Source organism: Elgaria multicarinata, chromosome 2, assembly GCF_023053635.1.
Source record: "Elgaria multicarinata webbii isolate HBS135686 ecotype San Diego chromosome 2, rElgMul1.1.pri, whole genome shotgun sequence".
Lineage (NCBI taxonomy): Eukaryota > Metazoa > Chordata > Lepidosauria > Squamata > Anguidae > Elgaria > Elgaria multicarinata.
Genome location: NC_086172.1, coordinates 112,435,544 through 112,459,815, shown reverse-complemented (window position 1 = coordinate 112,459,815; position 24,272 = coordinate 112,435,544). Strand labels below are relative to the sequence as shown.

Genomic DNA, 24,272 nt, shown 5'->3' with positions numbered 1-24,272 from the left:
GCCTTTCCCAACTGGTCTCTGGACCCACATACCCTCGATGCTGTTTTCAGCTCCGAACAGATGGATCTGTGGGCAGAGGTGATAAATACCTCTGTGTTGTCATGGTCAGATCATTTTCTGATTGGGGTTAGTATCATGGATACTATCCGCCCTTGCAGGAGTGGTGGACCTATTAAGATGGTCCACCCTTGAAGGCTGATGGATCCTCTTGGATTCCAGATACCCTTAGAGGGTTCTATGGCTGGTATCATCGACGATCCTGTTGAAGCCCTGGTCAATAGAAGGAATCAAGACCTAACTAGGGCTATCAACATGAATGCTCCCAAATGTTCTCTCCACCCACTTCTAACTGGGCACCTTGGTATACAAAAGATCTCAAGGAGTTGAAACGGGAAGGACGATGGTGGAAAACTTGACTCATATCTGACAAGACACGCTATCGACAACATCTTCGTTCCTATGGGGTGGCAATTCATGCAGCAAAGAAAGTTTTCTTCTCTGCACACACTGCGTCTGTGAATTCGTGTCCAGCAGAACTGTTCAGGGTAGTGAGAGGTCTAACTCAGACACTTTCCCCCTGAACTTGATTTTAGAGCCTTCAGTAGTTTGCTGTGATAACTTTAAAGATCATTTCACAGACAAAATCTCTCAGATAAGAGTCAACTTAGATGCCTTCATTAAAGCAGAAACACTGCGAGTAAGATTACACTGGATGTTTCAGTTGGTGAGTACCAAGGACATGGACAAGCTGCTTGGATGAGTGAGGACAACTTGCCCTCTCGATCTCTGACCTTCAGGGTTGGTCATCCAGGGAGGAGATGCAGTTAGACAACTACAGCATATTATTAATACATCTCTCAGGGAGGGAAGTTTTCCATCATGCTTAAAAAAAGCGGTAGTACGGCTACTTCTAAAAAAGAACTCCCTGGACCTTAATAATTACAGACCAGTATCCAATCTTCCATTTTTGGGCAAAGTGATCAAGAGGGCAGTTTTCTTCCAACTCCAAGCAGACTTGGATGATACAGATTTTCTAGACTCATTTCAAACTGGCTTCAGAGCAGGATACAGAGTTGAGATTGCTATGGTCACCTTAGTGGATGATCTTCACAAGAGGATGACAGGGGGAGTGTGCCCTGATGGTGCTTTTGGACCTCTCAACTGCTTTCGATACCATCGACCATCCCATCGTATCCTTCTAGAATGCCTGAGGGGATTAGGAATCACAGGCACTGTGCTCCAGTGATTACAGTCCTATCTCTCGTGTAGGTTCCAGATGGTGATGCTTGGGGATAGCTGCTCCTCAAAGAAGGAGCTGTTGTATGGCGTACCACAAGGTGCCATCCTTTCCCCAATGCTATTTAATATTTACATGAAACCGCTGGGAGAGATCATCCAGAAGCATGGGGTGGGGTGCTATCAGTATGCTGATGACACTCAAATATATTTCTCTATGCCTTCGACAACAGCGTCAGCTAAGGATAGTGTGTCTCCTCTGACTGAATGCTTAGAGGCGGTAATGGGCTGGATGAGGAAAAACAATCTGAAGCTGAATCCAGACAAGACAGAGGTGCTTACTGTCAAAGGACGCAACCTGGGTTTGGAGGTGTGTCAACCAGTTTTGGATGAGATTACACTCCCCATGAAAGATGTGTTCGCAGCCTGGGGGTTCTTCTGGATCCGTTGCTCCAAATGACACCCGAGATAGATGCGATGGCCAGGGGTGCCTACTATCAGCTTTGGCTGATACGCCAGCTGTGCCCCTTCCTAGAATTGGAAGATCTAAAGACACGCACACGCTGGTAACTTCGAGGCTTGACTTCAGCAATGCACTCTACATAGGGCTACCTTTGTGCCTAGTCCGGAAACTTCAACTAGTTCAAAATATGGCAGCCAGGCTGGTCACCGGTACACCTAGGGGTGACCATATTACACCAACTTTAAAATCACTTCACCGGCTGCCAATTAGTGAAGTATAATGTGTTGGTTATCACCTTTAAAGCCCTACATGGTTTGGGACCAGGTTACCTGCAGGATCGCCTTCTCCCATACAATCCGCTCCACACACTCAGGTCCTCTGGGAAGGGTTTACTCCAGTCAGCCACAACTACGCTGGCAATGTTGCCCAGAGGACCTTTTCTTCTGCTGCCCCCCGACTGTGGAGTGGCCTGCAGGAGGAAATTCGTCAGCTTAGAGCTCTCTCTGAGTTTAAGACAGCCGTAAAGACTAGTCTCTTCCAGCAGGCCTACCCAGATGAATTTTAAACCTAAGAATTTTAAGTTGCTGTGATTGTTATTTTAATATTGTATTGGTTTTATATGCTCTTTTAACTAATTTTATTAATTATATTGTGTTTGGTGGGAGAGGCGGGTAATAAATAAATAAATAATAATAATAATTATTATTATTATTATTATTATTATTATTATTATTATTATTATTCCTAACCATGGTGCCTTATTATTCCATGTTTTAAACATCCCCATTAACCATTTGCTGCAAAAGGTTCAGTGGCCTAGCCATGGCTTAGTGTGTTGTCTGAACAGGCCCAATCAGGCAGGTATTTGAAACTTAGCGAAACTGACTTGAAGGGAAGTTTGTGGGGGATCTTTGCAGCAAAAGAAACCTTTCACTTGGGAATTTCTGGAAGAAAATAGAATACAGCACATCTCTTCTACAGGAACAATATCTTCCATGAAGCAAAACTTCCTAAATCTCCAGTGAACATAGCAACAGTGGGATTGATAGTAAAAGAGAGACTGGGCAAGGCAACATGATAGCAGAGCCAAAGGAAGCAGCCCCTGCCAAAATGCTTTTTTTTTTCTTTTCTTTTTTACATAACTGCTAAAATAGTATTGGAGTCAATTTTGGGGAAGCTCTTGGGACCTCATATTCCAGTGGTGGGCAAGACCAGAGGCAAAAGGGACATGTCAAAAAAATAAACCAGCACATTTTAGCTTAAACCTCTTACTGCTGGTAACTCAGGCTTAGCAAAGACATTTCAACCTTTAAAATGAGGCGGGGGAAACTGCACAAAAAACTGGAAAGCCACAAACAATTGACAAGATGTGGAATCCGAGGGGACCAGATTAGGACCCCAGAATTTGGCCTGCAAGCCTGAGCTAGACACTCTTATGCTAAAAGGTGGAAGAGCCCCTTCCTCCTCTGCAGATGGACATTCTATCATAAGGGAACATTTGACAACCATTGGAAAGGAAGCATGGCTTTCCTACATATACACACAGCAAGGTTAGCCATGTCTGATGGAAGGCTAAGGGCTCCATCACACCTATTCCTTTTCCTCTGGTTTGTCTCCGAGTTTTTTACCTTCGTTTCATAAGTGCCGCAAGGGCTCCCTCACACCTGGTTCCTTTCACGTGGGTTTTCGCTTGTTTGCTCTTCCATTCCACCCCTCCCCTTCTCCTTCCTCCTCCAGTTCATTGGTTTTGGTACTCTGATGGGCGTGGGCTCCTCTCCCTCTGGCTTTGTTATCTAGCAATTACTTTTAAGGTTTCATCTGGGCTCTGTTTCTGTGGGCAACGGGGGGGGGGGCAGTTGGAGTACTAAAAAGTCCATTCAGTCAACATAACAAGTCTCTACGATGACCATGCTGGAGGAGAACCACACCGCCCTCCCCTTTAGTCAGCAAGGCTCCATTAGCACATGCCCCCAACAAAGGAAAAAACGAGGAGAAAATAATCCAGACTTTCCCTGCACCAAAATAAAACACAACAAGGGGGGGAAGGGGTGAGATGAGTGCAAGACAGGGACAATGTCATGTGAGTATGTCATGTGCGCTGCAAATCCACATACCAGGAATGGTGAGTGTGTGGTGAATTGCTGGTGTAATGAAGCTCAAACACACAGGGCTTGGCTTTGGGGGTTGGTAAGCTGGGCAGTCCCTCAAGGCACCAAGCTTAGGGAGGTGTGAAGCTGAGCTGAAGGGGGTGCAAAGCTGAACTCGGTGGCTGTGTATTGGGTTTTTTTAATGTACTGTCCGCAGTGAGCTAGGAAGGCAAAAAGCAAGTGTCTGTAATCTCCCCCCCCCCCCCCCCAAGGTTCTACAGGCTGCTAGTAAAATGATCTTCTTTCAATTGGCTTTAAAGTATGTATCTTTTTCAATTTCCACTTTGATGTCATTTGTGCTGGGTAAACATCTGCGGAACACAGCTTTACTTTAAGGCAACGTTACCGAGCACTTAGCACTTCAAATACTGTAAACTCTACAGACACTATATAAACAATAATAAAATTAAGCCGTAACCTGTAAGAGGTCAGCTGGATACCTTTTTTAAAAATCTATTAACATTTGTTTTTTAATTTTTAAAGATAAAAATAATGGATATTCTAAAAGAATTTTACCAAAAGATAGGAACTGCTACAAAACAAAAAAATATTAAAAGTAAAACCAGTGATAATCCTGCTGTGTTGCGTAGGACTCTGCCATTGCTTAGAATGTTTTTGAGCTTTGGCTTGTGTAAACTGTAGCACATTGGCTGAGAAATCAAGCTTTAAGCAATGTTGTTCCCATCCTGTTTCAAGGCTAGTAAGTGTCCTGGTCAAAATCCAGATAGTCTCAAGTGGAGAGAGAGGGAGAGAGAGAAGCCAGTCCAGGCCAAGGTCACACACCTGAATCCACATAGAGCAGTAGGAGAAGGCAAGCAGTCCAAAGGTCGATTCACAGAAGTTAGATGTGCCAAACGTCAAAGCCAATCAGGGATTGTCCAGGAAGGTGGTCCAAGTGGGTTGTTGAGGGTCCATGAATCTGTAAGGTCCAAAGGAGCTAGGCAAAACGCTGTGGTTGAATATTCATTGTCTGAAGCAGAGAGTTGGCCCTGGCTGAGCTGATTTCTAGCTGCTGTTAATCAGCACAGTGTGTTGCTCTTAAGGGAGGCTGCATGTTGTGGCCTCTTCTTGCCTCTCTGTTGCTCAAGTTTGATCCTACATTGTCCTGAAGGAGGAATTATCTCTATCTCTGGCTCCTGCATTTGGGTGAGTCCAGGAATCACACTAGAGGTGCCAGGCTGCTCTTCCAGTCGTCCCAGGGAAGTGCAGTCGGCTGAAGCTTCCAGCTCCCCACCTGGCTCCAACTGATTCTATCCACTTGCAATATGCACTGAAATGCTTCAGTCACTTTTCATGCTGTTTCAGGATGTCACTCAGGTGTTTCCAGGCCTTGGACCCAGAACTCCCAAGAGAAGAAATGGCACTGGCAGAAGCACTACCTGGAAATGTTTTGCAACAGAAGCAAAAAGGCCTTGTTGGTACTCTTAGGGCAGAAAAGCCTTTTCAGCTTCTCACCATCGTTTAATACCCTTCCAGCAAATGTTGTTGAGAAATGACGTTTGTTTTCATCTAGGAAAAGAAGCCATATCCTCAATTTCCCTAGGCCCACTGGAAATCACTATAGCTACAAATGCATGATGTATTGCTTTTCAGCAGTGCTGTTGATAGGTGTGGTAGGTTGGGATTCCTTATCTTTTACGATTTCAGCAGGCGTCTCCCCGGAAGCAGAGCTCTCACCAACTCTACATTAACTTCTAAAACTAGATTGCAAAGACCTTGCGTTTGTTTTGTTTGCTGTTAAGCAGCGATGGGCACAACCCATTACTGCTTTGTAATGCATTTTGTATCAGTTAAGAAAAGGACATACTTGCTGCTTATTTGAAATTGTGACTGGACAGATTTCCATAGTAGTACAACTATTTAACATTTCCTTTTATGTCTGTGAGTGAAACCTATTTTCCATCTCCCAAGCAACATAGTATCTTGACAAGAATTGGTTCACTACAAGATTAGTGGCATTGCAGTTATTAATCCTGCTGCATTGACTAATTAGAAATTTCCTGAGTCAAGATCAGGCGATACTTCATCTAGGTGTGGCTATGTCTTTTGTAACATCCTCTTAATACAACCAAGAAAGGGCTTGGAACTGGGACACTTGAGTAATTTGTGTATTCTATATTAGGAAAGAGCTGTTGAACACCTGAATATAAAGTGATATGATGAAAAAGATATGATGGCAGTGACTTGAAGAAGTATGTACTTATATTTGACTTTTCATTAAAATATTTATTTGGATCCAGTTCATCTTCACTAATGAAGAAAGGCTGTGCAAATGATAAACAAGCAAAAGAACATAATTTATTTGAGGAGAAATAACATTATATAATACCGGCTAAAATACTGTAGTATAATTTGTGAAGAAACATAGAACTGTTATCAATAAGGGCTTACTATCTGCAAAAGGTCAGATTGTCACTGAGGTGGAAAAATACATGTTTCAATTACGAGATGCCCCCACAAAGTAGCAACTACAATGTTAAGATAATTTATTTGTTTCAGACAGACACTTTAGAAACACACTGGTAACTAGTACAAGTGGTGCAGTATTGACGTTACATGATTTTAAAAATATATAATTTTCATTCTGTTGTACCATTACTGGGTTTCCATCCACAGTTGTTATTGGTGTTCTTGCTAACATCAAACCAACTTCATAATAGGCCAGAACAGATGTCATGCAGCTCTCTAATTCTATTATTATCTTTTAACTTTACAGCCAACCCATCAAGAAGAGGGTAAGGCTGCTCTTTCTAAAACAATTGGGGACCATTACCTATTATCCTAACACTTAAATTATAATTACACAGTGGAAATTACAACTGGAGATCAATGCCTCCCAATAGGAATTCCTACTTTACACAGTCAAATGTTGTTCTCAGCATCAGGAAACACTAAGGACCAGTTCACACATTACAAATTAGTGAGTGTCCTTTAATGACTCTGGCAGCATACATACAGGGAGTAAATGGTAACAGTGTACAATTCTTCATTTTAGTTTTCATTGTCATTATATTTACTGCTTTTACTCTTTCACATTATGTTATTATGTGCCAAATAGTGAATTCTGCAAAATTGAAGTATTTATTTATTTATTTATTACATTTCTATACCGCCCAATAGCCGGAGCTCTCTGGGGGGTTCACAAAAATTAAAAACATTAATCCCTACACACTCACCATAACCTTCACCAGCTTGTGCTGAGTCTTTCTAGGTTATCCAAGTATGATCAACTGACATCAGTAAAGTCCTTTTTCTTTATCATTTTATTTAAAATTGTAATATTATTCCTCCTTTCACAGGCAGTGGGGTTTGACTTATTTAAATTATTATCCATCACCATATTGAAATCTCCAGCTAACATTACATGCCCTTTTTTTATTTCCTCCATTTCTCTAAATACTTCCCTATAGAATTCTCTTTGCCTCTTGTTAGGGGCATAAATATTAACTAAGGTATAATACTCCCCTGCCATTTGCCCCTGTATCATAACATATCTCCCTTTCCCATCCCTTTTACTCTTTAATACGCTAAATCCACATTTCTTCGAGATAATTATAGCCACACCATTTTTTTTGAAGTCCCCAATGACTTTTCATACAGCACTGACCGCTTTAGGCATAACTCATTTGTACCCTCTTTAGCCTGATGAGTTTCTTGTAGAAAGATAAAATCGGCCCCATCTTTGTTTAACAATTGTTCTATTCTCTTCCTCTTTACAACTGCCCCGAGACCTTTCACACTGAGTGTTGAGATTTGTACTTTCTTATCCATAATATATTTGTTTTGCTCTTTGTAGATCCCTTGTGCACACCCACATTATTACCAACACTACTAAATTAAACTTAAACTAACTAACAATCACAATTTTTATTCCCTCCCCTCCCCTTCTCCCCCCAATTCCCCTCCCTCCCCTTGAGTAAAAGATATATTACTCAAAGAGAAATAGAAGAAGTTATAGATAAATTAAAAGGGGGAAAATCCCCCGGTACAGATGGATTGGGATCGGAGTATTATAAACCATTTTTAAAAATATTAGTGCCAAAATAAAACTCTTCCCACCAAATTATGCATTTGTCTTCCTGCTACAAAGCCACACTGATCCTTCCCAATATAATTACCTATAAATGTGTTCATTCGCTTCGCCATTATAGCACATAAAATTTTTGCATCCTGATTTATTAATGAGATAGGTCTGTAGGAATCTGGGACTGTCAAGTCCTTATCCGGCTTTGGAATTAATATAATTACCATTGTTCCCACGATGGTGGTATCTTATCTCCTTCTATTATCCCATTATACAATTTCATTAATTTTGGCAGTACAAGCTGTACTGTCACACACATTTTAACCCATGGTTAGAGCCACCAACTCTAACTGCAGACAGTCCGACTGTGGTTAGTGAATGAGCAAGATTTAGCAAAATGCATCGCACAAGACACCTTAAACCCTACTGCTTAACCAAAAGCCTTAACCAGCAGTGTTTAAGGTGTCTTCTGAACAGACCCAGACTTTGTCAAATTGGGAGGGAGCACCAAAATTGACAGATCCCAGAGTCTGCCACAGGGCCAAGCAGGCAGAGTTGAGAGGAGGTGTATCAGACTAGCCACATGGCAGACATTGCAGCTTGAAGACCCTCCCTGAAGGAGGGGTCCAGTAAAAGCCTATCAGGCACAGTGGGAAACTGCCCATTTAGTTGATAGGCAGTTTTGTTAGGCTAGTTAAGTTTAGATGATAGTTCCTAGCATTCACACTCCCTTCAGATGTGAAGAGGTGTCTATTTGCTGAATAAAGGTTTTGTAGATCGCACGGCAGACCTCTTTATTGTCTCACATCTTGGTGGGAGGTCTTGGGAGGTCAAATAAGTAGTTATAAAAGCTCATATCAGCAGATCTTTTCGGTTTCATGTTAAGAGTTCTAATTGGCTGTCATCAGTGAATACTATTATTACTTAAATACAGGCCTGACCAATTTGTTGTGGCAAATGGGGTGGAACACCAGTTGTCAAAATCCAAGTTCCAGGTGCATAAACAAAAGGGGGGGAAATACTGGTACGGCAGCACCATGCACACACCTCCACACATGCAGTTCATAGGTTATTCACTTTTCCAAATACTACGGAAAAGTACACATACACAATGGCTCCTCCTCCTCTTTCCCCCTCCTAAAGCAGCATCAGAGTCAGCCGTCCCTAAAACCTGGCTTTTCAGTGCCGGAAAAGACATACTTCCTGGTGAGGAGGAAGTGCTGTGTAGAACCAATGTCATCAAAGAGAGAGGCTTACTTCCCGCCCCTCTCCAGGCTCCCCCTGCCACTACAGTTTAATGAAGGTTCCGTAACTAATTAATGCAGGAAGCACATAGTCAACCTAGTTGACGCAGCTCACAGGTATGGAGCTGTGCACTTTGGGAGCTAACACCACATTATAGAAGCAAATCAACGAAGTCCACTGTTTTGCAACTCTGGAGCTGTGCTGATCCGGAGGTAACAACACATCAGAGAAGCAAATTAACAAAGTTCCAGAATTAATTAATGCAGGAAGCACATAGATGTTTCTCAATGGGAACACAGGAAAAGAAGTAAATGGCAGAAGAGGCAGCCCACATCACAGCCAGGTCACAGGCATGGCCAGGATTTAACACAGGGGCACATTGCAGATCAAGCGCCTGGGAGCTGCTTTAACTAAAAAGTACAGAGTAAAAGGACTCTCCAATACTGCAGCTCTTCCAGGCAGAAGCAACTGGTTGGGAGCACCCTGGCCATGACGTCATGTGCCACAAAGGACCTCAGAATGCAGCCAAGCTGCAGGAAAAAACCCTGTGAAGACACCCTGCAGGGCAACAAGAGAGGCACTAAGCAGGACAAGTGGTCTGGATGTCATATTTAAGCATGTTTGGCTCCCTACATTAGCAGGGGACTGGCCAAAAAAACCAAACGCACAATGGAAGAACTGGGTGGCAAATCTGATGTCCCCAGACAATCAAGTCTTTATTAAAAATAAATAAATGCTGCTACCCCGTGTGCAGAGATTAGGGAGCAAACAGGCTGACTATTCACACCTATTCCTCAGAGCAGAGAGCACACTGAAGTTGCCTCTAGTTGAGTTCCCACTCCCCCCACCTCTCTCTCTCTCTCTCTCTCTCTCTCTCTCACACACACACACACACACACACCCTGCAGTGACTAGCTGGATTATTTACAGCACAGAAGAGACCGAAGCTTCTCTGGACACTTTCCCCCTCAGCATTGATGACTGTCTTATAACTTATTTGTTGAGGGGGGAGGGCAAGGATAGAGAGAGACGTTTGATTTTGTGCCACAAATTCAGAGAGACCAGAGGGGAAGCAAACAGCAATATTATTATTATTATTATTTATTTATATAGCACCATCAATGTACATGGTGCTGTACAGAGTAAAACAGTAAATAGCAAGACCCTGCCGCATAGGCTTACATTCTAATAGACAGACCAGTGGATATTTTAGGGGGTTGGGGGAAAGCGTCTGTTACTTTGTGGCTGTCAGTGGCACGGGCCCCATGTCATAAGGCACTGTGAACTTCTTCTTAATATTCACTTTTTTAAAAAATAATAATAACCAATCATTAAAATACATTTACAATAAGCTAAAAGCAGCAACGGAGATTAAAACACAAAGAGTCAAAACTAAAAATCAATCTGCAGTAAGTTCAGAACAGAAATTCTGTTCTCTTCACTTGTGAGAAAACTTTCATGGACTGGATTTTGTACTATTCTGCTTCTCGCTGTTACTTCTGAGGAGGCATAGATGGGGTGTGCAGTGGGGATGCTCATTGTCCTGCTCCAACTAGTTTCAGTTCTCTGCTATACACAATGGAGCTGAATACAATAAAGAAGTCAAGGCAAGCAAAAGTCAAACACAGTTTTACCAGTTCAGCATCAATCTTCCACAGAGAAGCCAAAAAAGTAGCCAAAATCAAACACACAGGATATCCATCAAGCAGAATCAAAGTCCAGAAGGCAGTGCCAGCCAGAACTCCAAAGGTCAATAACATAGAGATCCAAACATGAGCCAAGCTCAGGGAAACAAGATACCGGGCATGATGAGCTGAAGAAATGGTACTGCTTCTAGCACTAGCTAGGCTGTAATTGAAGGTTTATATAGCTAGAGCTTCCTGAACCCCATCCAGGGCTCAGCTGTAGTTCATTATAGCTCTCTGGCAAGAGTCCTACTCATGAGGAGTTGTTTTCTCTTAAGGAGTAACTGAGAATTTCTTCTCAAGGAACTGTCATGATGCAGCTATCATGCAACCACCAGCAATGCTGATGTGACGAGAAGAACGAGGAGACACATGAAGGCTGTGGCATTATAGGCCCAGGTTAATACTTTTCACAACAGCTCCAACCAGTTGAAGCAGTTCTGGCATAGAAAATAACTTATATGGCCTGCTGGTCCCAAGAACATCTGAGGTTTGCCAGTGTCTAGCTTACTTAGATAAGGTAGGGAGGACTCACACTAATGCAACAGGAAATATAGGAATTGTGCCTCTAAGAGAAATGTATTAATTCTGCATCTATTCATTTTCATTTATGCATATATAGGGTTACCAAACCATTTAGTTCCTTCTTTCTTTGTGACATGTTTGTTGTCCCATTTATTTCCATTGTTTGTTATATACTGAGTCAAACAGATTTAATTTTTTTTAGGAATGAAGATAGAACACAATCTCTACATTTGCAGAATATAGCTTCATTATTTACTGAAGCCATATTCAGAAACTTGAACATATATAACAGATTCTAACCCTTATGTTTTAAGAAAGGCCACAAGTTCACAATGGCTCAGAATACAATCCCTTGCATGTTTACTCACAGGTAAATTCAGCTGTGATCAACGTGTATTTAGAATTGCAGCCCGATCTAAATGATGAGTTTGAATCCGTTGCTACATTATATTTGCAAATATAAAACGAAATGTGGTTCTCATCATAGGATTAATCTGTAATGCCATCTGCTGGAGAAGCAAAAGCATTGCTTGTTCCAGCTTTCAGCAAAATACAGAACAGAAAGGAATTTTAAAAAACTGAAGCCCTCAGAAATTTCTGAGGGCACAAGCTGAAGCCCTCAGAAATGTAAACATGTCAAAAATAGGTGGACCTATGAATCTCATAAAATATTACAGATCAGTAAGAAAGAGTTGCTATATTATATCTCCCCCTTTTTTAAGTAATGGAAGAGTTTTAGCGGTTTTTTGTGGGGGACTTTTTGTGGGAGGAGGGTGCTAACCACTCAGGGTAGATTCGAGCTAGATTGGTATATTTTTAAATAAAGATTTCTTATTTTATTTTTATAGTGTTGAAGGCGATTTGAAAAGAGAGATCAAATCACCACTTGGGCTACCATCTGTCAGGTACACTTTAGGGTGGGTTCCTGCATTGAGTAGGGGATTGGACTCGATGGCCTTATAGGCCCCTTCCAACTCTACTATTCTATGATTCTATACCTAACACTCATCCCAGCTTCACCTCTGGAAAGCAGGTGTTTCAGGGTGTGCACTGTTTCAAACTCTGCAAGATCTATTTGGCCAGAGGCAATTGTGGGCCGTAAGAATTGTGTGTTCGTATGAAGCAAAGTCTCTGTGAAACCTCTTTTAGCTGTTAAACCATTGCCTGTATCTAGCCACATATAGCACTGAGACAGCTTATATTTTGGGAAAAGGGAGTGACAGACAATAATTTAGTGAGTAGAAAGCAATTATTATTTCAGTGTCTTTGTCTTTTTTTACACAAGCTACCCATACCTATTTATTTAAGATTATGAGCCTGAAGAAAAAAAGTATTAACTGTGATGATATCATTGTAAATCGCCTTGAGCCCAGAGGACAGGGTGGGGTATAAGTATAATAAGTTATACTGGGGGAAAATACTGCAAGTAATAAATTATTAGAGCTCTGCTTCCAGTTTTGCATCTGATGAAGAGTGGAACAGTAAATGTGTTAAGGTATCACGGGACTCTGTTGTTTTTCCTGTCCGTTTCCTTTTGTTATGAACAATTTTAAAGACAGGTCAAATATAAGTGCATGTTCCTATAAACAAGTTTTACTATGATGCAAAACCAAATAAGATACAGACAAAATATTTGAAATGCGGCTTACAATAAATAGCTGAAAATAGCTTCTTTAATCGATCCCCTTTTAAGGAACGAAAGCCCAAACCAGAGGGAATGTGCAAAATCGATGACTGGATCCCTCTGTGTCTTTTTCTTTGCAGTGTGGGTGGGGGAGACAATGATCTGGATCTGCACTGTGGTATATGGGGGGGGGTTAATTCTTCCTGCCTGCACCATTTCCCTGATTGAAATTGCCCCTCCAAAGTTGCTAATAGGTAACTATAATATGCCTCTTATCCCCTCTATGGATACAAACAACTACAGGAGGATAGCAATTTAAAGCAGAGACATGGCATTGAAGACAGTTGTTAAACTGTTAAACCAGTGACACACCCTGACCCAACTTGCCCCGTACAACAGAGGCTGCTTTTAAACAAAAAATAGGCATCTGATCATGCATCAACTACAGCATGTCAAATTTGGCCATGAAATAAAACTGGAGTGAAACAAGATTTGGAAGAGAAGAACAGTGAAGAAGAAATGTATTTCCCTGCAGCCAATCTGCAGGGAAGCAAGCTGTTTCTTTCACCAACTGCTAGGCCTTTGCCTCACTTTTGTAGCCTGCTGTATGCTGGCCTATTGCTCCTCCCTTATATTGATAGAGAAGAGGAGGAAATCTCCCCTGGGTTGACCTGGGGACAGGCTCTTATTTTGCCGGGGCAGAAGTGGGGTTGCAACAACTCCAAAGGGGAAGGAGCCAAAAGGGGTTGGTTGCCCATTTTGGGGGAGCCATTTCAGAAGGACGCAAGGGCCAGCCTGCTAACAACCAATTTAGTTGTTCAGAGTCTTTGGGGTGGGGGTTCACTTCTGAGTATACGCTGGGGAGGCTGGATATCGGGCCCAGTGGGGGCATCTGGGGGGATCAATTAGAATAGTGACAGGTAGAGGGAAATATGGCATTGGAAGGAGGGCTAGCTAGGTAAGGGAACGCAGACCACAAGGTTAATGGTTGTGCCATGTTCCAGTCCACCCATACCTTCAGGTTTGGTGGTAACCCTATCAGCCTGCATTTGGGTCTCTGGTTCTGCTTTTAAATGCCAATTTGGTGCAAATACTTCTTTTATGCATGATTTTATAGTGGATGAGGTGGCTGATCTGGCTTGCAGAACCAGGATTGGGTGGGCAAACAAGGAAGAGTCAAGTCTCTCTCAGTTGTTCCCATTGGGATACTTGGTTCAGCATCAGGATAGACTTGAGGGCTGGGGGGGGGAGGGGAGGTTTGCCACGGAATATTAAGAATTCATTCATTCATTCATTCATTCATTCTCTCTCTCCAGGCTCCCTGCCATCTGAGTACTAGCCTGGAATGTTTGGATCTTGTGTTGGGCCAGCAGGACAAACTGGGGATTCTGCTGCTACTCAGCAGTCTCTCTACCTGAGGTGGTCTCAGATGAAATGCTGAGGTACCCCAGGTTGCTGGTTTAGGGGAACATCAACATTCATGTGAAGGGCACCTTGTCTAGGATGGCTCAGTATTCCATGGCCTCCATGACAACCATGGGACTATTCGAACATGTCATCAGCCCAACATTGCTGCAGGGAACACTCTAGACTGTTGTTGTTATTGTTGTTTTTGCAGTCAGTCATACGTATGGCGATCTGAAGGAGGGGGACTTTGAATTGGTCTCTTGTCATGGTAAGATCACCTCCTGTTGAGGTAGTCTGCCCCTGGAGGCTAATGGATCCAGATGGTTTCCAGAAGGCTCTACGGGGTTTTCAATCCCATTTTCTATGTAAAATAAATAAATAAATAAATAAATAGCTATATATCTTTTTATTATCTTGTATTTACGGTTTGTAATTTTTGTGAACCACCCAAATAGCTTTAGCTTTAGGTGATGATGATGATAATAATCATGTTATAGTATCTTTCCTTTTTTTAAAAAAAAAGTTAAAAGGTTATATCCAATACAGAATAAAGGAAGCTGCCTTATATTCAATCCATCTAGCCCAGGGTCACATCTACACCAAGCAGGATATAACACTTTGACAACAGTATATGGAATGTGTCCTGGGCCCAAACAGTTGTCAAAACCATTATAAAGCAGTAGTGTAGATCCTGCCTAGTATCATCAACACTGACAGACAGCAACAGCTCTCTAGGGCTTCAGGTAGGATTCTTTTCCTCAACTTACGTGGAGAAGCTGGGGATCGAACTGGAGATCTTCTGCATGCAAAGTATGTGCTTTATCTCACTGAGCTTCCCCTTCTGCTGGTGGTGTCCTTCCACCAACAGAACAAACACCACTGGCAGAATAGATTCCTCTTCCTTCTGAAGGACCCTGTGTGTGTCCCCCAGTCTAGAGAGTTGTAGCCCCTCTGGAGCAGATTTGGGGAAAACACAAGTGCAGGGGGGAGAAGAGGAAGGGAGGGTCTTGTTGAACAAGCAGAAGTCCACTCCTGATGTTGGCTCTAATCCCAAAACAAGAAGCCTTAATTTGAATTTCAATAATAGTAAAACTTGGCAGTGCTAGAAACTGAAAGTGTAAAGCAAAACATCTGAAAGAGTACATAAAACCAACTATACTGTTTCTGTTTTCTTTATCTTGCTGAGCACTAAGTATTTTTTTTACTGTTTTTCAAAGATTTGTATCCCATCATTCATTTGAAGAGGTTCTCAGTTGTATTTAACTTAATTGTGAGCTACATCAGTAAAACATTAAAATCACAGGTGGGAGTAGCAAAGAGAAACCACAGCAGCAACATTACCCAGTCAGCCAAACATCATCCCAAAAAGGAAGATGTTAGACAGCTGGCTAAACAAATTCTGAGTGCTGGCAAGCTGCCACCACAGAAAAATGGTATTCCTTGCTACATGCATTACCTCCAAAGGTGATAGTATCTGAAGTATATGAACCACAACCACACCTCGTGATCTTAGAGCCCAGACTGGGGGTGGGGGTACACACACAACAAATGGAAAAGTTTCCTTTAGCCTGGTCCCACAACCAACACTATAAAATAGACCCCAAACTAACTTATTTAAAGATGCAATCCTATACATGTTTAGAAAGAACAGTCCTACAACTCCTAGCATTCCCAGCCAGCCATGCCAGCTACGGAATCCAGGACTTGCAGGATTTTTCTGTCTAAACATGTGTAGGGGTGTGTGTGTCTTTAAATGAGTTAGTTCAGATCAGTCCTTGTTAATAGCTCAACAGTCTAGATCAGCTGAAGTTTCTATACACAGCCTCCAGAAGATACAATAATCCAGTCTGGATGCAATTCAAAGCACTAGTAATGAGCTATAAAGCTGACCACATTACCCAATGAGTGCCATCTCTCATGAGAACCTGCCTGGACTTTAAGATCTTCTGGAAAGACCCTTTCCTCTGTCCTATTAATATGTGAGGCAGGTTTCATGAGGGCTTGAAAGAGGCCCTTCCTAGTGACTGGTCCTAGGCTCTGGAATTTCCTTCTGAAGGAGGGTCATTTAGCCCTCTCTCCGATGACCTTTCAGCAACTATCATCATAATCATCATCTATCACCTTATTTGCTAAAAAGCCATCAAGGCGGGGTGTAATTTAACACAAAAAAACTTAGCACATTTTTTAAAAAAGAAGTGAAACAGCTAAATAATTTTAAAGGCTCAGTTAAAAAGGTGTCTTCACACCCTTTCTAAAAGCCAAAGGGTGGGGTGGAGTCATAGTTCTTGAAGGAACGTATTCCAGAGTTTAGGAACAACATAGGAAAGAGCCCTGTATTGCATGACCAACAAATAATGTGGTGCACTGGCTAGTGGGATTTGGGAGATCTGGGTTCTAATCCCCACTCGGCCATGGAAACCTGCTGGGTGACTTTGGGCCAGTCAGACTAGGGTTGCTGCTGGGAGGATAAAATAGAGAGGAGGAGGATTATGTATGCCACCTTGGGTTCCTTGGAGGGAAAAAAGCGGGATAAATAAATGAATAAAAATAAACAAAATAAACAGGACTCTGCAGTTCATGGTGTCCTCAAAATGGCTTGTGCTGCAGATCTTAGCAAGAGGACAGGTTCATAATGCTAAAGACTTGTAATCTGCCACAAGTCTTTGGGCTATCATGTTGGCTTGTTTATTTGCTGCTGTGTGGGAGTGTATGTGGTAGTTTTCACTGGATGCTCTTTTACTGGCTTGTCTCTCTCTGCTCTGATTTTATATTGGGGTATATTTTAAATGATTGCCTTTCTGTATTTATTTTATCGTTAATTGCCTTGGGAATGTTCTCATGCAAAGGCAGAATATAAATAAATAAATGCAACCTGTGACTAAAGCTCTGTCTTTCACAAGAGCCATAATTAGTAAACCAGCTTTAACAGGTAAAAAGACACCCAGGGAATCAGGGCTGGTCCTCCCATAAAGCAGGGTAAGGGGCCCACATCAGGTGGCAGAGGGGAAATTGCACTGTCCCCGCCCCCACCAGGAGGGGCGGCTGCTGCTTCCTTGCCACCTCTAGTGCATGCTCTGGAGAGCTCTGCCAGCCACTCTCCTACCGTAGCACAGGTCTCAGTGAAAGAGTTGCCCATAGGGCTCTCTGAAGAAGCAGCCCAACCTGTTCCTCTCATTGCATTGTCCCCTCCTCCAGACATTTGCTGCAGCCACATCAGCTCTACGGAGAGCCACAGGACCAGAAGAAGTGGTGGTGGGTTTACCGCAAGATCTGGGCAGCTCTCACAAGAGCCTCGACACTGCTTTTTCCAGCCACATGGCTGTCAATGTGCATAAGAGGATGTGGCTAGCATAAGAGGAAGGGGCTGCATGACAGGAGAAGGAGGAGGGGGCATGATGAGGCGAACAGAAAGGTGCAAGGCATTGGAGGCTTGTGCTCTCTCCTATCTCAGGTGGTGAAAGAGCTTGTGCCAGCACTGCAGGGAATCAGTAGCAATTATAGCTCCAGGAGTACTCCTAAAAAGCATTCCTGCTCCTTCACAGCAGGTGTATTGCAGCACTTAAGTCTCATGTAATGGGCTAAGAGACTGAAACACAGATTAGTTCAAATCCTACCTCCACAATGAAATCAGTAGGTTATCTTAAGATAGCCACTTTTTCTCAGCAATAGTAATATTGGCCTGCCTTACAAGGATTACAATTTATGGTGCAACCCTATTCATGTTTAGACAGGAAAAAAGTCATACACCTCCCAGCATACTCCAGCCAGCCACGTTGGGAGTTGCAGGACTTTTTCTGCCTAAACGTGCATAGGATTGTGCCCTTAATGCAAGTGAAGAACTTTTCAAAGTCTAAAGCATTATGCATGTTTTTCTGTTTAAAAAAATAAGCAGGATATAAATGCTAAATGATAACAGTAACTGTGTACTGAACATGCTATAAATGTGTGGCAACGAGATACCTAGTGCCCTGAAAATACCTAACAACAACAACAAATGCAACTCATTCACAGAGAACTATTCTTCTTTTTAATGGTTTTATTAGTTTTGTTTCAGACTGGGGGAAAAAAGCAGGACTTATTAAGCTACTATTAAGATATCAGCGGGAGAAAACAGAAATACAAAATTTCTCTTAGGATCCAAACTTCAGTTGCTCAAACTACAAATATTTAATGAGGCTGCTCTTACCAAAAGATGGCGCTCTTGTATCAGGTAAGTATAGCCAAACAACATAAAATACTAATAAAAAGCCGCTACGGAGGTGGGGAAAACACCTTTAATTTCGTCTGCATAAAGGGGGGGGGGAGAGAGAAACAAACCAGGCATCTTTATTTCATATCCAGCTCACAGTTCAAGGTCAAAAGTGTGTAAGCTTCCATACAATGGCCTCTTTCAGACTCTCAGCATGCTGCCTTAATCAAATGGGTTGACAATCCACTCATTCATGTCATGAGACCCCATGGCAGAAATATCAGCCTAATCCTGCATTTATTCATAAGTAGGCCTCATCACATTTGGTGGGACATGCTCCCAGGTAAAAAGATTGCAGGCTTAGGATTTCAACCTGAAGTGCTTGTCTCATGGTCATTTTATGCATTAATATGTGCATTTCAGATCTATGTAGGAGACTTGCATAAAACAGACTGAACTACAGAGACTCTGCATTCCTGCTACAGGGTAAGAATAGACTGTCTTGGGGCTCATCTACACCAAGCAGGATATTCCACTATGAAAGCAGTATGAAAGTGGCATAAAAAAAGGCAGGAGCCACACTACTGCTTTATAGAGGTATTGAAGTGCACTGACAACTGTAGGGGCCCACTGACACAGACCATAAACCACTTTCATAGTGCTATATCCTGCTTGGTGTAGATCTGTCATGGGCCTCAACAGTTGTCAGTGTACTTCAGTACCACTATAAAGCAGTATAGTAGATCCTGTAGTGCACTTCAATGCCGCTATAAAGCAGTAGTGTGGCTCCTGCCTTTTATATACCGCTTTCATCGTGGAATATCCTGCTTGGTGTAGATGAGCCCTTGGAGGTGGGCACCTTTGCTTGCCAGAAATAAGTCATTTTGGTCTGTGTAAATTCCCCCTTCCACACTACCACCAGTTACTTGCACCTAACCCAGTCATTATCAAATCCTTGGCTCCATGCATGCTTTCCCCTCTCTCATACAAGAACAAAGTAACCAAGAGCTTTTTCAAAGTAATATTAAGAATGTATCACAGCTTGTGAACTACCACAGAAATACAGTTTTATGAAGTCTTCTCTTAGAGCAGGAAGGATTTTGGAGATGATTATTTAAGGATTTTTAAAAGTGTACCTATGAAATACAGCTTAGGTATGTCTACAACAAACAATACTATAAACACCTGTTACTTTACTGTCACTTGTGAAACTTCTTAGTGCAGGCTAGAAAACAGGAGGCTAAACTACTTTAACTGGAATGTACACTTTAGTTAATGTAGGTTGTATATTCATATACAGACTTGAGAAATACCACACCACCCCCGTCATTTAAGCATCACTTCTGAAAAATAACAAGATTCTTGTGGCACCTTACAGACTAACAAATTTAAGCTGTTATGAGACTATTGTTTATGCTACAACAGGCACACAGATATTCCTCTGGAACATGTGAAAATGGCTCCCTTCCGCCTTTTATCCCATATTAGCAACATTCATAATTGGCTCATTCTGGAGCAGGAGGCATTTTGAGACCGTTTTCACACCTGAGGCTTAAATCAGTTTTTCCTTACATTGGTCTGTAATGCAACTGTAAACTCCATTTTGGCAGAAACTTATATTCAGTCGTTTCATTTCCATATTAACAACTTTCACACATGGCACAAAGAGAAAAATTCTAACAGAGGCATTTTGTTGTGTCTGGAGGCTCTCAGCAAGTTTACTTGTGAAAATGCCTTGAATGCAGATACTGTAGAGCAGAAACACACAAGATTTTCACACAAATACGTATTCCAGCAATGGAGATTGTTAACCCTGAACAAACGAATCTTGAAAATGCTACATTTTAGGCCTTGCTTTTGAAAACTTGCTGCTCGACCTGTCTACTCAGAAGTAAGCCCCCACTGTTTAATCCCCACTGCGTTCAAGTGGAGATTTGTTTATTTCCGAGGAATTTGTGCAGCGGACTGCAGCTGCAAAGTTAAGCACGCTTCCTCGGAAGCGCGTCCTTGTCAATAAAACGTCCTTCCGAGTAAACAGCGTTGAACCTCGTGCCGTTCATCTACGGAGTGGGATCGGAGCAAACACGTTTTAAGCTGCAATTCTATATACACTGATTTGAGAGCAACCCCCACTGAACTCAATGGGGGGCTTACTTCTGAGTAGACAAGGGCAGGATTGCACTGTTTGGCAGGCAGGAGCTTGTTTACCTTTGCATCACAAGATCTGGACATGATGAACACGCAGTTGTCTGCTTCTCGCAAGCGAATGATTCCTTCCGTCTGTCACTACTCTTCGCCACCTCCCTGCTTTCTCTCGTCGGTCGTCTTTTTCTTCTTTCCCCCTGGACGTGCTTTCATTCCGCGCTAGCACGTCCTCCTCGCTCCGCCCTTCCGCCTGCGTGAAATTTGCATACAGGCTGCCGAGTTCGCATTTCGGCGGCAGGCCCGGCCCCCAGCGCTGCTGATTGGTGCGTAGCCTCGCAGGTCATTTGCATGCCGCCTGCGATCGGTGTGCCCGGCAGAGCAGCAAGGAGAAGTTCGCTCAAAGCTTCTGCAAGTGTCTTGGCGAGGGGGGGAGAATCGCCGGCATTCAGCCCGCAGCAACGACTGCAGCAGCAGCTTCCTGGGCTGCCTGCCTCGGCGCTGCCCAGTCGCTCCCTCTCTTGCTTGCCTTCCGGATGGGTTCGAGTTTGACTCCGGATCATCATCTGGGAAAGGACTCGCCTGCTGCCGGTCTTTTCTTGCCCCGGGACACCCCGTGGGGTGACTGGCATTGCCTGCTTTGAGCTTCTGAAAAGAGCACCCCTCCTGGACCTCTCTCTCGCTCACACACACCTCTCTTTTTCTCCTCCGGGCGGCCCCAGCTCGTTCCATCCTCGCTCCAGGCGGAAAATAAATGATCTCACCCTTGACGGTGGAATGGAGACAGCTGGCACCCATCAGAACCTGAAGGATCCTCGGGAGCTCCAGCACAACCCGGACTCTCATCCAGGAGCGTAAGGAGACAGCGGCCCTCGCGCCCGCCTCGGGGCTTCGGCGGTCCCTCTGCAAACAGCGCGGCTCTCGGCGGGGTCGCCTTCCCTCTTCGGTGCCTTTGGGGAGCGGGCGCGGGATCGCAGGTCTTTCCCTATGGCTGGGATATACAGCTCTACTCTGAAGACCCTGGAAGATTTAACCTTGGACTCCGGGTATGGGGCAGGGGACTCCTGCAGGTCCCTCAGCCTCTCCTCTTCCAAGTCCAACTCGCAAGCCTTCGCCTCCTCGCAGCACAGGGGCAACAACTGGTGGTACTACTCGGGCTCCATGAACAGTCGCAACAATAGTTGGGATACTGTCAACACCGTCCTGCCGGAGGACCCCGAAGTCGCGGACATCTTCTCCAAATGTGCCAAGCTGCCCGATCTGGAGGAATTCCCTTGGACCGAGGAAGACATTGGGAAGATCCTCAAGAAAGGGAAAGGAGGAGGAGGAAACAAGAGAGACTTCACCCCAGAAGCGGTGCGGAGGCTGTCTGTGTTACTCCGGAGACCGTTGATCCGGATCTCCAGGGAGGCGCAGCGCCTGAGCGTGATGCACTCCAAGTGCACGCGGTTCGAGATCCAAAGCGCCATCAAGCTGATCCAGAGCTGGTCCTTATCGGAGAGCTGCGTCCTGGCCACCGTCAAGGCGCTTTCGCTGTACAGCATGAGCGCCGGCGACGGCCTGCGGAAAGGCAAATCGGCCCGCTGTGGCCTCACCTTTTCCGTCGGGAGGTTTTTCAGGTGGATGGTCGACACCCGGATCTCCGTGCGCATCCACGAGTACGCGGCCATCTCTTTGACATCCTGCCTAGAGAACCTGGTGGAGGAGATCAAGGCCAGGGTTCTGGCTAGCCAGAGCCCCGACGGAGGCGGCGAGATTTCGGCCGAGGGCCTCGAGGTGGTCATCAACAACGATGCTGAGCTTTGGGGAGTGCTGCAGCCCTACGAGCATCTCATCTGCGGGAAGAATGCCAATGGTAAGGGCCACGTGTTGAATGTTGCCATACAAACGGATACCGTGATGATGCTCAGATGTCCTGCAAGTCAAACAAATCCAAAGAGCTTGCAAAAGTGTGCTTGCATTCATCCTTCCATTCTAGTGTATTCGTGGATGGGTTTGCGTGTTTTGATTATATTTACGTTTTAATAGTTTATCCCTGTAAGCCACAACAAGATGCTGTTTCTAAGTCTAGTGGGAAGGATATGTAATGTATGCTTACCATGGGAGTTAGCTTAATGGGATGTGTTTCTGAGTAGTGTATTATTTATATGAACAGAGACTGCACAGCTAGCATAAATAACTGAAATAAATCGTGTGAGTAAACTAGTGGTAAAACTAGAATCCTGGATTGTTCTGCAGGTGACTAAATTGCTACAATTAATATGTTGAATTTAGTCCCCTAAGACTAACACAAAATGGATGTAAAGGACCAATTAATTCAACGTGTCCTTTCTTCTGTGCACAATTTATTCCCCAGAGTGACTTTCCAAGTCTTCTGAAAAAGTGGAATGCCTTTCAAAAATGTTGATGTGTTTTACACCCTGATTTTTCTCTGACAAAAAAACATGCTTTGCAGTGATGCAGCCCTAACCGATGTATATTTGCTCAGAATTTAGTCCCACTTTGTTCAAAGGTATGAGACGTAATTCCAAGTAATTGTGTAAAGAATTGTAGCCTCAGTCACAGTATTGTGAGGTCAAGAGAACAAATTTTGTTGTACTGAGTATGTAAAGCTGTAAACCTCTAGAAAGAATATATGTAGTATATATTGGCTGGAATTCACTGAATTGGGTGAATCTAAGAGGTTGTAGTAGCCCATGGAGATGTTTGAGCAAAGACCTCCCCATCTCTTTGCAGAAGCACAATCTGCTTTTGGAACCCTCACTCCACCCCACCCCAAGGAGCAACAGTTGTTTGCCATGACGTATGACGGGTGGGAGTGGTTCCAGTTTTAAAATCCAGTACAAAGCTCCTTTGGATGTGTCTGACTACTAGTAGGGCCATTCTGTCTGAACAAGAAAAGAAGGTCAATGCTGCTTAGAAGCTGTCAGTCTAAGTTTACACCATAGAAGATGTGCATGTAAAGCAATAACAAACTATTGTTAACTCACCAAGCTGTAGGTTATAGGGAAGTATTTAAGTCATTAGAATGATGTTGTACTAGGAATCTGGCCCATGTAATCTGATCGTCAAAGCCGGCCCTACCATTAAGCAGAGTGAGGCGGCCACCTCAGGCAGCAGATGCTGGGGGAGGGGGGAAGCTGGTGAGGTGTTTGAGGACAGAACGGTGTGTGCCTTTGTGTGGTCTGTTCTGGACTCCCTAAGCTAGACTGCGGCTCTCAAGTGCAGCAAAGGGCGCTGTCACATTGCCAGTGTTGAACATACAACCGCCAGTCCTGTCAGTGTCTGTATATGGAATAGAGGGTTGCCATCTTGTCCTTTGCCTCGTGTAGACAAATGTCTTAGACTGGCCCTGCTGATTGGGAAAGGTCTTCCTAAGTAATTAAGCAAAAGAGTGGCGTTTTTTCAGTCACAAGCTGCAAAACGGTTTTGTAGTATACCTCAAGGTCTTTGCAGATAATCTTTCCCGCTATCTCTTTCGCCTGATAACACTAGGCAACCTAAAGTCCCCATTCCAGCTAAAGTCATGAGTGACTTTACGCTTGCCGTGACTAACCTATTCCATTTATTTCAATGGAACATAGA

At 43.5% G+C, this 24,272-nt stretch overlaps 2 protein-coding genes across 2 annotated transcripts in view; one reads left to right on the top strand and one right to left on the bottom strand.

Annotated features, from left to right (window-relative positions):
• CAT (catalase) overlaps positions 1 to 20,854 on the bottom strand; it is a 56,008-nt gene extending 35,154 nt beyond the window's left edge. The window contains exon 1 of the mRNA XM_063117418.1: positions 20,754 to 20,854. Coding sequence (XP_062973488.1) covers positions 20,754 to 20,777 — 24 coding nt within the window. The 5' untranslated portion in view covers positions 20,778 to 20,854. The remainder of the gene's footprint in view (positions 1 to 20,753) is intronic.
• Positions 20,855 to 21,148: 294 nt separating this feature from the next.
• ABTB2 (ankyrin repeat and BTB domain containing 2) overlaps positions 21,149 to 24,272 on the top strand; it is a 173,928-nt gene continuing 170,804 nt past the window's right edge. Inside the window, exon 1 of the mRNA XM_063117416.1 lies at positions 21,149 to 22,542. Coding sequence (XP_062973486.1) covers positions 21,675 to 22,542 — 868 coding nt within the window. The 5' untranslated portion in view covers positions 21,149 to 21,674. The remainder of the gene's footprint in view (positions 22,543 to 24,272) is intronic.